The following is a 13,497-nucleotide window of genomic DNA, read 5'->3' on the forward strand; positions in this document are numbered from 1 at the left end:
GCTGTTCCGGCAGGCCTGGGGCTGAATTTTTCAGCCCCATCCGAGGTTACGACTGTTGCTCTATTTTAAATTGTCTGTCTTTTTATTTTTATTTTGTATCCCCCTCCCCTCCAGATTGTTAGCCGCCCTGAGTCTCTCGGGAATAGGGCGGCATACAAATTAAATAAAACCTTAAACCTTAAACCTTAAAATTTATCAAAGTCAACCCCAAGCTCTCACGCTCTGCTCCACATGGATGGGTGTTTACACTTAGGGCAAGGGTTTGATTCAGCCGGTTTGGCCAAACTGGTTGTTATGATTTTGCACAGTTCAGAGAACTGGTAAAATCGACCACTGGCTAGCCCCTCCCACCCCGGTCCTATATATTATCTTCCCTTCACCACACGATCTAGATCATCCAGCTAATCTTGCCTGCTCTGCTTACCAAAGCTAAGCATGCTGCCTGCTCGCCCTTCGCCTCGGGTTGGGGCCCAGGGGCAGGGGGAATGCACCATTCCCCAGCCCCAGCCTTGCCCCGGAGCTGCCGCCTGCCCGTTGCCCGCCTTGGCTGGATGGGGCAATGCGCCTTTCCCTGGCTCCAGCCTTTCCCTGGGCCTCCACCCGCATTCCCCATCCCCCTGGCCTCAAACTATCAGACGGTTTATCTTACCTAAAGCGTTGCAGCGGGGATCTTACATCCGCCCCTTGCTGAGGTTCACTCGCCTGCAGAGATGCTCCCATACTATACTATTTCTTTCAGGAGGCCTCTGTTGGATGCTCTTCCCTTTTGTGCAACTGAACCCTGTGTTCTCCTGATGAAAAAACTGATCGTTTTGCAAGAAGTAGAAGAAGACCACATTGGGCGTTTCCTGAGGTCCCTCGCCTTCATCCCAGAGCCCACTGCAGGCATGATTGATGCTTTAGCTGTAAGCAAGATGACGGATGGCTTGATTGTGGCTGCTTGTATAGATGTAACAACTGTATTCATAGAAGAAGCTAATCTAGAAAAAACCCAAAGTTTAGAAACCAAAATGAGTAAACCAGAATCATCAGGAAAATCACAGGTTGTTGTATGAACCAGATGACCATCTCAGTCCACAATAAAGTTGGTTGGATGGTTGGATGGTTGGATGGTTGGCTGGGTGGATGATTGGATGGTTGGTTGGTTGGTTGGTTGGATGGGTGGGTGGATGGGTGGATGGTTGGTTGGATGGGTGAATGGTTGGGTGGATGGATGGGTGGATGGGTGGATGGATGGATGGATGGATGGATGGATGGATGGGTGGGTGGGTGGGTGGATGGTTGGTTGGTTGGAAGGGTGGATGGTTGGATGGTTGGATGGTTGGTTGGGTGGATGGTTGGATGGTTGGTTGGTTGGTTGTTTGGATGGGTGGATGGGTGGATGGATGGTTGGTTGGATGGGTGGATGGTTGGTTGGATGGGTGGATGGTTGGGTGGATGGATGGGTGGATGGATGGATGGATGGATGGATGGATGGATGGATGGATGGATGGATGGGTGGATGGGTGGATGGGTGGTTGGTTGGAAGGGTGGATGGTTGGATGGTTGGATGGTTGGATGGTTGGTTGGTTGGATGGGTGGATGGGTGGATGGTTGGTTGGATGGGTGGATGGGTGGTTGGATGGGTGGATGGTTGGTTGGTTGGTTGGTTGTTTGGATGGGTGGATGGGTGGATGGTTGGATGGTTGGTTGGATGGTTGGATGGTTGGTTGGATGGGTGGATGGGTGGATGGTTGATTGGATGGGTGGATGGTTCTCCCAGCAAGCACCGGTACGCCCGTACTGGAGCATACCCATTTGTAACCCACCACTGGTGCAGGTATACATTTGAAAAATAAATATATAAAGAGAGATTCAATTTGAGAGTCCTGTATTTTACATTCTGTGCATGCGCGAGCCCACATTTGCGAACCAGTAGCAAAGGTAAGCTGATTTCACCCCTGTATACAACCCAGTGCTTGATCTTCTGCCATGCTCTCCAGATTCTCTCTTGAGAGTCTCCGGGTCTATCTTAATCTAACTTGATTTCGCCCACCCAACCCCAATTATATTATATAATGGATTTATTTTCCTATCTCTCTGGTTCAGCCTCTGCTGGAGTTACCCAAAGAACGGCAAATAGCTTTCTTAGGGTTAACATCTTTGCTGCATAACTTCTGCTCCACAAGAACCAATTGTGACCAAGTACCAGCAGTACTGAGGATTATGAAAATGCTGGGAAGACGCTTAGGAAGGAAATGTGCTGGGTCCAGATCAGAGGGAACTGCTCAGGTAGAGTCTTCTGTTTGGTTGTTGTTGTTGTTGTTAGTTGCGAAGTCGTGTCCAACCCATTGCGACCCCATTGACCCCATTCCTCCAGGCCTTCCTGTCCTCTACCATCCTCTGGAGTCCATTTAAGCTCACACCGACTGTTTTGGTGACTCCATCCAGCCACCTCCTTCTCTGTCGTCCCCTTCTTCTTTTGCCCTCCATCGTTCCCAGCATGAGGCTCTTCTCCAGGGAGTCCTTCTTCCTTCTCCTTAGGTGGCCAAAGCCTTTGAGTTTCCTCTTCAGGATCTGGCCTTCTCAAGAGCAGTCTGGGTTGATCTCCTCTAGGACTGACCGGTTGGATCGCCTTGCTGTCCAAGGGAATCGCAGGAGTCTTCTCCAGCACCAGAGTTCAAAGGCCTCCATTCTTTGGCGCTCAGCCTTCCTTATGGTCCAACTTTCACAGCCACACATTGCAACTGGGAAAACCACAGCCTTGACTATACACACTTTTGTTGGCAGGGTGATGTCTCTGCTTTTTAGGATGCTGTCTAAATTGCTATAGCTTTCCTCCCCAGGAGCAAGCCTCTTTTAATTTCTTGGCTGCAGTCCCCATCTGCGGTGATGTTGGAGCCCAGGAAAATAAAATCTGTCACTACCTCCATTTCTTCCCCATCTATTTGCCAGGAATTGGGAGGGCCGGATGCCACGACCTTAGTTTTCTTAATGTTGAGTTTCAAGCGAACTTTCTGTTTGGTTCAAGATGTAGAAAAACAGGTCTTCTTTTGTTCTGAGGGCTGTTGTCCTTCCAGATTTGTTTGCGGGATGTCTCACTCAACTTTACTTTGGCTTCCCAGATGGAATTGATCTTACATGCGATTGGAAATGCAGGGCTGGCAGCAACGTCTTTGACAACACTTTTGAGTTCCTGTGCAGTGCTGAAAACCAACCCTGCTGAAATCCGGCTGGCAGCCATTGAAGCTTTCCGGCGCATCCCCTGTACAGCCAACGTAGGTGATGTAGAATTGATTGTACACTGAGAGCATCTGCACCAAAAACAAATTCCTTGTGTGTCCTATCACACTTGGCCAATAAAGAAATTCTATTCTATTCTATTCTATTCTATTCTACTTTACCCTATTCCTATTCCTATTCCTATTCCTATTCCTATTCCTATTCCTATTCTATTCCAATTCCGATTCTATTTCTATTCTGATTCTATTCCGATTCCAATTCTATTCCTATTCTGATTCTATTCCTATTCCTATTCCTATTCCTATTCCTATTCCTATTCCTATTCCTATTCCTATTCCTATTTCATTCCCTTCCCTTCCCTTCTATTTCTATTCTATTCCTATTCCGATTCCAATTCTATTCCTATTCTGATTCTATTCCTATTCCTATTTCATTCCCTTCCCTTCTATTCCTATTCTATTCCTATTCTATTCCTATTCCGATTCCGATTCCGATTCCGATTCCGATTCCTATTCCTATTCCTATTCCTATTCCTATTCTGATTCTATTCCTATTCCTATTCCTATTCCTATTTCATTCCCTTCCTTCTCTTTCTATTCTATTTCTATTCCGATTCCGATTCTATTCTGATTCTTATTCTATTCCTATTCCTATTTCATTCCCTTCCCTTCTATTCCTATTCTATTCCGATTCCAATTCCGATTCCTATTCCTATTCTGATTCTATTCCTATTCCTATTCTATTCCAATTCCAATTCCGATTCCTATTCCTATTCTGATTCTATTCCTATTCCTATTCTATTCCTATTCTATTCCTATTCTATTCCTATTCTATTCCTATTCTATTCCTATTCTATTCCTATTCTATTCCATTCTATTCCTATTCCTATTTCATTCCCTTCCCTTCCCTTCCCTCCCCTTCTATTCCTATTCTATTCCTATTCTATTCCCATTCTATTCCTATTCCTATTCCTATTCTATTCCTATTCTATTCCTATTCTATTCCTATTCTATTCCTATTCTATTCCCATTCTATTCCTATTCCTATTCCTATTCTATTCCTATTCTATTCCCATTCTATTCCTATTCCTATTCCTATTCTATTCCTATTCTATTCCTATTCTATTCCCATTCTATTCCTATTCCTATTCCTATTCTATTCCTATTCTATTCCTATTCTATTCCTATTCTATTCCTATTCTATTCCTATTCTATTCCCATTCTATTCCTATTCCTATTTCATTCCCTTCCCTTCCCTCCCCTTCTATTCCTATTCTATTCCTATTCCAATTCCTTCTTATTCCTATTCTGATTCTATTCCTATTCCTATTCCTATTCTACTCTACTCTAGTCTACTCCTATTGTCCCTTATCATTTCTTCTCTCTTATATTACCTTACCTTTAGAGGTGGGATTCAAATAATTTAACAATCTGTTCTCTGCCCTAATGACCAGCTGGGTAGGCGTGGCTCAGTGGTCATGTGACTATGTGGGCGTGGCCAACTCAACATCACTCCGGTCGATGGGCACTTCACCTTAGCTGTGACAATGTCATAAGGGTTAACCGGAGAGGCAGTTTCTGTAAGCAGGGCAATAAAGATGAGGCTAGAAACAACACCAGAATGTTTCCTTCCTGCCTTCCTTACAGGATTAACCCTGTAAAGTGGAAAAAAACAAAATGAGATTTCTTCCAACAACAGGTTCTCCCGACTGCTTAGACAGTTGACAACCGGTTCTCCCGAATGGGTGCGAACCGGCTGAATCCCACCACTGCTTAACTTACTTTACCTTATCTTACCATCTTATCATCATTTCCTTACTTTACTTTAAACATTTAACTTGAAATTTTAAATTTGCAGGCCATACTTTAAAACCTAGGATTCTCCCCTCCCCGCAAAAAAAATCTCTTACAAAGGCATGATCGATTTTTCAGACAATAGTTAGCATAACCTGCATGCTTTAATGACATGTTGAACGAAATGCCCTATTCACAATGACTCCTTGACCAACATCCAGTAATTGGTTTCTTCTGCAGAAAATAAGAACTGTTTACATTTGACTATCAAGCCTTAGCAAAATCTTGTACTAAGGCTAATCTATTGTTAATAGGGAAATAAAATAGGGAACAATTTTAGGGGAAAAAAGGTTCTTGGGAAATTGAAATGAGATATTAATGGAACATTTAATAAACTGTTTCTTTACCCTATATTCTTTCATGTTAGCGTGCTGAATTGCTCCGTCTGTTTCAAACCTACGATGAGAATGTTGAGATCAGAATTGCTTCGTATCTTATGGCTATGAAATGTCCTAGCAAAGATTTATTTAATCACATTACATGGACTTTGCAGGAAGAGAGATCCAGCCAAGGTAAGAGAAGGTCTTTCCCTAGATATTCCCCACCTCTGGAAGAAGTGGCTATCATCCTAAGTGCAAGAATTTGGTACAAGCTTCACTGAATTGTAAGGGACATCTATCTATCTATCTATCTATCTATCTATCTATCTATCTATCTATCTATCTATCTATCTATCTATCATCTATCATCTATCTATCATCTATCTATCTATCTATCATCTATCTATCTATCTATCTTCTATCTATCTATCATCTATCATCTATCTTCTATCTATCTATCTATCTATCTATCTATCTATCTATCTATCTATCTATCTATCTATCTATCTATATGTGTGTATGTTCCAGTGTAACTCTGGAACGTCTTGAACAATTTCAACCAAACTTAGTACACAGATGACTTACTCTCTGGACACAATACTGTGGTGGTAAGACACCCCTAACACCCCTCAGGGTGTGTATTCTGTTAAGATACATCCTGTTGTGCCATAAAATGGATTCTACTGTACTGCCCTAAAATGAATTCTATTGTAGAGTGCAGTGGAGTTGCCATGGTAACGGCTTCTCAGTACCCCACAAGGGGGCTCCCTCTGGTAAGGGGGAAAATCTAACATTAGGAATTACGTTTGGTCCAGACTTTTTCCCCCTATAAATTAATACCTGGGCAATGCCATGCTATCAGCCAGTTTATGAATAAATACATGATTGCATCATTTAAGCTGCAAACATATCCATATTTAATTGGGGGAAAGTGCCACTGAACTCAATGGGACTCTACTTCTAGAAAGGCATGCTTAGAACTATAATGCACAAAACATCTGTGGGTAGGTTATTGGCCTGTTTTTTGTTAAACCTCAGCTTGATTAAACAGTTGATTGAATAATCTTCCATTTGCTGGGTTTACTTAGTACAGAAAGCCTCACACGATGATCAGTGAAGAGCACTGCCTGAGTTTGCCCCACATATTCAACCTCAGACAATCAAAGTACAGGATGGATTATTCCGATGTAAGAATCTGGCCATAACATTTTACATTTTTGCAAGATGAAAGTAACCGTAGTCATTCAGCATCTCTGAAGTCAGGGGAATCTTTAATTTCACTGTAAAAATAGGACAAGCTGAATATATTAATAGATAGTAGAAATACACCGAAGGGAGGAGTAGAGGGTTAGAAGAAAGAGGGGTAGAGAGGGTGGGAGAGAGGACGGGAGGGAGGGTGAGAAGGAAGGGAGGGAGTGTACTGGGAGAGAGGAGTGATAGAGGGGGAGGGGAAGTAGGGTAGAGGGGAATGTTGGAGGGAAGAAGGAAAGTTGGAGGGGGGCGAAAGAAAGGGTGTATGGAGGGTCGAAGTGGTACATTGGGTTTGTATTTTGGGGGGTATTGTTGACAAGAGGAATGGCTGTGTTTATTGTTTAATGTTATATGGCCCCGGTTATGCACAGTATATATGTGACTGTACGAAATGAAAATGGAAAAATAAAAACACATTTACAGACAAAAAAATAAATAAAACAATGACATCAGGGGAATTTTGGTGTATTCCACATCGGGGTTTAGCTCCTATTTTCCCAACAATTGAATTGTGTTTTTTGTTGTTGTTTGTGTGTGTGTGTACATTTTTTGAGTGGGCTCTTTTGTCTGGAGTCATCTTTCTGAGCTCTTAAGAACAGAAGACCCGCTAAAACAGCATCTTAGGAACGCTCTTCCTGAAGATATCCTTCTCAAGGAATTTGATTGGGAAACGTGGAAATTTTCTTCCTACACAGATGTTACCTTCCACTCAGGTAGCTAAATGCATGAAGCACCATGCTTTAGGAAGAATGCATGAATAAATGAATGAACGAGCAAATATCAGATTAAGCTCTTGAGTTTTTATGCATTAACTCTTAAACCTTGGGCAATATACGATGATCAATAATTGGCTGTTTGAATGCTGCCTTGAATCATTTCTTCAGACATCTGAAATGATCTGTTGAGCTTTTTTTTTTTACTTTATAAAAGATGTGGCATCGAATCTGCAGAATCTGAATGTTATTTCTGAATGTTTAGAGCCTTTGAAAACACAGGTGTTTTTCTACCGGTGTAGCGTATACAGTCCCTTAATGACTTCCTCACATATCCGAAATGTGAATCTGTATCATCACAATGCACAGTCTGTTTGTTTGTTTATATGTGTCAGAAGCATCGCAATTAAAATAGGCTGCACTGCACAGCGTAAAATCTAAAATAAAGGTTGAAATATGTACAAGATAAACAAATCTTGCCCAGAAACTAATGACATTAATTGTGTTTCTGTTCCGCTGCCACGAGATCCTGATCCAGAATGTGTCTTGCACTGATCAAGACATAAAGGGAAGATACATACCGTGTTTCCCCAAAAATAAGACTGTGTTGTCGGGGATCCGACTGTTGCCTTAATAAAAGCAGGAGCATCAAGCCAGATTTCAAGAAAAATCAAGTTGTTTATTAGGAGCGCCATATCGGCACGAACCTAGTGAAGCCAGCTCTGACCTCACTCAGTTCACACCTTGCCTCTGACCCTGTTTCCCCTTCCCCACTCCCAAGATGTGTCATCAGTCGCATTCCCCAACGAATCAATTTCGCGGGTCGTAGAAGTCATTCCCTCCGGCCGTTACTGGTTTCTGTGGAGATGGCCTTGACTTTGGCCAGCTAAGATGTGCCTTGTTTTGACTGAGGTGCAAATTCCTTGATGCAGCTGCAAGGCTCAATCCCCTCATCCCCCTGCCTATGGCAACTCGAGAGCAGGTCGGGAAAGCTTCCCCAGTTGACACGTGTCTTATATTAATTTTTGCTCCAAAAGATCCATTAGGGCTTATTTTTCCAGTTAGATCTTCTTTTCAGGGAAATAGAGTACTAAATGCTGCCCGTCTGGCTGATGATCTTAACTAGATCTTATATGGGGAGGTAGGGCTTATATTATGTGCATCCTGAAAAAAAATCATCATTTATTTTCGGGTTGGGTCTTATTTTGAAGTATATCTGTTATATACACGGTTCGGCACTTCGATAAGATAAGCTTTTCTTCTAACTGGTGTGTTTCGGGATTCCATTCAATTCCAGCGATGGCCAGTGGAAATGCCGAGGCCCAGGTCATCTTCTCTCCTGCCTCTTTTATCCCACGTTTGATCCTGACCAATTTCACAATCCATCTGCTGGGACGGGCTATCAACCTTTTAGAGGCAAGTGACCTGAAAGACACACGAATCAACTATTAGGCATAATGCTGTAAATAAATATGACCCATGCAGGAATCCAGATTTGTATTCTTAGGAACAGAAGAAACTTCTTTATCCCAAGTCAGGCCATTGATCCAACCATGACTAGAATCTGATGTCCCTCTAGATAACGTTTACTGTATTTTTCGAAGTATAAGATGCACTTTCCCCCTCCCTAAAAGTGGGTGAAAATTTGGGTGCATTTTATACAACAAATGTAGCCCCGCCCACTCACCCACTGCCTCACCCTTTGGCGGGAACCAATAGCAGGAATCAATAGCAGTCAGTTGACTCTTACCCAACGACATGAAGAGCTTTGTCCTCCACAATCGTAGCTACCTTCCTTTCATCAAAGAGAGTAAAAAAAATCTGCCTTATTTTCAACGTTGAAGCAAGCTTCCATCAACCAGTTCTATGTTACATATGCGGAATTAGAATTCACCATTTCAGTTTGAATCTGTTTTGCATTTTTATTGTGGTCATTTTCCAAAAGCTGGAAAATTAGTTTACTGACTACATATGGATGTATTGAAAATATATTGTAAGCCACCCAGAGTCACTGAGTGTAAGTGAGCAGCCATACACCGTATTTCTAAGAGTATAAGACACTCCAAAGTATAAGGCACACCTACCTTTTGGGGAGGAAAACAAGAAAAAAAATCTGTCTGCCTCCCAGCAATTTGCCTCCTTGCAGCAAACAGCAAACAGCCCATTTCAGTTTCCGTTTCAGCACAGCCTGATTAGCGCAAACAGCTGATTGTCGGCCCTCCCCACAATCAGCTGTTTCAGCTGCCTCCGCACGCCCTATTTTCGGCCTCCGTATGCCATTTTCAGCTTCTGCATGCTCTGTTTTTGGCTTCTGACCATTCCGACTGTGGGGATCAGAATGGGCAGAAAACAGGGTGTGCGGAGGCTGAAAATGGGGCGTACGGAGGTGGCAATAGGCAATGGCAATCCCTGCAGCCTGAAACAGCTGATGGTTGGGAGGCTGATCCAAATGACAATCAGCTACTTGTGCTAATCAGGCTGTGCTGAAGCTGAAACTGAAACAAGCTGTTTGCTGCAAGGATGTAAATTGCTGGGAGGCAGAGGCCAAATGGTGGGGGCAGGTGGGCGGGCTACATTTGGTGTATAAGACGCACCCAAATTTTCATCCTCTTTTAGGGAGGGGGAAAGTGCATCTTATACTTTGAAAAATACGGTAAATGTTCATAAATAAATAAAGTCCATGAATTCAGGGCAAGAGTAATTATTTTCCCTAGGCTAGACTCATAGCAGAATTTTCCTCAACAAGATGTACTGATAGTTTGCAAGAATTTCAGCAAACTAATTGGGGGTAAAAGAGAAGTTAAACTAGCTCTTCCCACTAGCACTGATTTATCTCTGAAGATAAATACATAAGGCAGAACTTTACTTAATTTATTTTTAACAGCTCTTCTGTTAAGAGAGAGCTCTTCTTGTCGATAATGGGCGTATAGCAAGTGTTTATTTATGCAGCTGTCTCCTGAACAATTATCAGTCAACACTTTCACATAAAATATCATACTAGCCAATATAAAGTGATTATCATAGCACCCAAAAACAAATGAGTACCAATTATAGTAATTTGTGTACTGATGATAAAAAATAAACATGAAGCATAAAATCAGAATAACTATAAAAACTATTGCAATTGTTCTTCAATCATTGTAAAAGTTTCCTAAAATAAAAGAAATTAAAAAGATAGCAATAGCACTTAGACTTATATACTGCTTCGCAGTGTTTTTATGGCCCTCTCTAAGCAGTTTAGAAGGGACACTCAGAGACTAAGATGCTGAGCTTGTTGATCAGAAAGGTCAGCACTTCGGCAGTTCGAATCCCTAATGCCGCGTAACGGAGTGAGCTCCCGTGACATGTCCCAGCTTCTGCCAACCTAGCAGTTCGAAGGCATGTAAAAATGCAAGTAGAAAAATAGGAACCACCTTTGGTGGGAGGGTAACAGCATTTAATCAAGCCACAGAGATGTCTTTGGACAGTGCTGGCTCTTTGGCTTTGAAATGGAGATGAGCACCGCCCCCTAGAGTCGGGAACAACTAGCACATAAGTGCGAGGGAAACTTTTACCTTCACCTTTTCCTAAGTGGTTTACAGAACCAGCCTCTTGCCCCTAACAATCTGGGTCCCCATTTTACCCACCTCGGAAGGATGGGAGGCTCAACCTTGAGCCAGTAAGATTTGAACTGCCGAACTGCAGCTAGCAGTCAGCTGAAGTAGCCTGCAGTACTGCACTCTAACCACTGTGATACCTCAGCTCTAAGATCCTCCTTTAAAGTTCTAAATGAAAAGCATTCAACCAATGTCACATCACTCTTGAATAAACCCTTTCATTGATGGTCTTTCTCATTTGATAGGGTCAGCTAGGAGAGGTTGTAGAACCTCAATGGCAAAATATGGAAGGAAGCAAACAGATAATTGGTCTACCAAGCATTTAAGGTTCTTTTAATGAAGGAAGCCAACATGGTTCTTTAGTTGAGGCAGCAGAATGTCTGAGATTGTGGCCTTCTAAATATCATACAACCATTTTTTTTAAAAGGTTGGAGTCAGATTGGAGAATATGGAAGATATTGTCAGAACATTTTTTAACTTTCAAGACACCAAAGGAAGGCGTGTTAAGACAGAATCTCCCATGCAGATGGTGAACAAGATTCCTCAAAATAAGCCATTGTCCAAGCAATTCAATTTGAAAAGTCACCTACCTAAAGGAAATAAAACTGGACTGAGAACAGAAAGGAATTGTCCACCTGGACAATACCATAAGATTAATGACTTCGTGAAAAAGGTACGTTAATGTGTCATCCGTGGGTATTCACTTGTTCTATCTAGGAGCGCTTATATCTGCACAAGGATTGTGTCGGGTTTCTGAGAGATGCCCTAATTGATTCATGAGCCTCGAGCCAAGTTTCAAAAGAAAACCAGTCATTTATTAGGAGCATCATTTTGGCAATACTGTATTGCTGTCAGATCTAAGCCCCACTTGAATTATAGCTGAACTTTACCCGTTCCTTCCCTCCCCTCAGTCTGTGTCATAAATCACATTCGCCAATGTGGTGCACCCCTCCCAAGCCTGCTGTAGTAATCTGAGATCCGACTCTAGCCGACAGTATGCAACTTTATGAGTTGACATTTGGCTCCCCTCACCAAATTGTCTTGGGAGAGTTCCCATCAGAGGTGGTATTCAGCCGGTTCTCTCTGGTTCGGGCGAACCGGTAGTGGCGGCTGCAGGAGGCTCCGACCACCTGCCCCGACATAATGCACGAGCACTGTGCATCCGCAGAAGGCGGTACGCTTGCACAGATGAGCACGCTCACATTTGTAAACCAGTAGGGAAGGTAAGTGAATCCAACCTATGGTTCCCATGTCTGAGTAGCACCTAGATTAGGTTATTTCACATCAAAGGAGAGCAGGAAAAAATTGAGAAGATGTCAGACAGGACTACTAATAGGTAGGACGACTTTCTTCTAATTCTGTAGCTCTGAAGTTGGAAAACCCACAAAAAGAGATCTAATTCAACTGTCCATCTTTGGTTTGATCCAGCATGGTTTTGATTTAATACTTTTTCATAGAAGGCCCACATCTTTTCAGAAAACACACAATTTTCATGTAGAAGCTCACTGGTTCAATTCCTGGCATCTTCCATGGATGGATTTGATGTGGCGGAGTGAAGAAAGTCCTCTGTTCACATTCCTGGAGAGTTTTAACCAATCGTAAGGCTGGAAGGGATCTTGGAGGTCTTCTAGTCCAACCGTCTAGCCCAAGGCAGAAGTTCTTATACCATTTCTCAATTTTTCCTTGAGAGTCTCCAGTGATGGAGCATCCACAACTCCCGGAGGCAAGCTGTTCCATTAATTAATTGTTCTCACTGTCAGGAAATTCCTCCTTAATTCCAGTTTGGGTCTCCTTCTGGTAAGTTTCCACCCATTGCTTGTCCTGCTCTCAGGTGCTACAGAGAATAAATCAGTGCCCTTGTTCTTAAGGCACCCCTTCAAGTATTGGAAGATTGCTATCATGTCTCCACCGAGCCTTGATAACAATGAGTTACCAGCTCTCTAATAGCTGCCTCTGGCTGGCGGTTCCACCACAAAACCGCGGTAGACTAAAGCGCGCTCGACGAAAGCGCATACGTGACGTCATCACAGCGCGACGAAAACAGCACGCTGTGAGCGGTAAACTTAAAATTAAAGGGTAAATCTAAACCTAACCCCCCAAACCTAACCCTAAACCTAACCCTAAGCCTAACCCTTAACCTAACCCTAAACCTAACCCTATACCTAACCCTTAACCTAACGCTAAACCTAACGCTAACCCTTAACCTAACCCTAAACCTCACCCTAACGCTTAACGTAACCCTAAACCTAACCCTAACCCTAAACCTAACCCTTACCTTTATGTGAATCGGCTTGCTTTAAAAGCGCTTTTTAAAGTGCCCTTTTTTTTCCATGGTCGTATTTGTCGCGCTGCTGATGACATCAGGTACGCGCTTTAATCGGGAGCGCTTTAGTGGACCGCGGTTTTGACGGGTCACGCTGGCTGGCTCTTGATGACCCATAGTCTTAGTTTGAAACCCCTGCTGGCTTCAAACTTTGTTGAACTTTGTTTCAGGTTTTTGTTTTGCAACTAAGTTGGATGTGGTCACCACACCCCACCCCAC

At 42.8% G+C, this 13,497-nt stretch overlaps 1 protein-coding gene across 1 annotated transcript in view; it reads left to right on the plus strand.

The window, feature by feature from the left end:
- Window positions 1-13,497, plus strand: part of APOLTP (apolipoprotein lipid transfer particle homolog) — a 96,945-nt gene that overhangs the window by 10,173 nt on the left and 73,275 nt on the right. The window contains exons 7-13 of the mRNA XM_087729249.1: window positions 740-905; window positions 2,089-2,271; window positions 3,105-3,257; window positions 5,443-5,587; window positions 7,201-7,359; window positions 8,657-8,775; window positions 11,383-11,628. Of these exons, the coding sequence (XP_087585375.1) occupies window positions 740-905; window positions 2,089-2,271; window positions 3,105-3,257; window positions 5,443-5,587; window positions 7,201-7,359; window positions 8,657-8,775; window positions 11,383-11,628 (1,171 nt within the window). The remainder of the gene's footprint in view (window positions 1-739; window positions 906-2,088; window positions 2,272-3,104; window positions 3,258-5,442; window positions 5,588-7,200; window positions 7,360-8,656; window positions 8,776-11,382; window positions 11,629-13,497) is intronic.

This window comes from Thamnophis sirtalis, unplaced genomic scaffold (genome assembly GCF_051295495.1).
Source record: "Thamnophis sirtalis isolate CommonGarterSnake01/CBP01778 unplaced genomic scaffold, rThaSir2_p1.2 scaffold_14, whole genome shotgun sequence".
NCBI classification, from domain to species: Eukaryota; Metazoa; Chordata; class Lepidosauria; order Squamata; family Natricidae; genus Thamnophis; species Thamnophis sirtalis.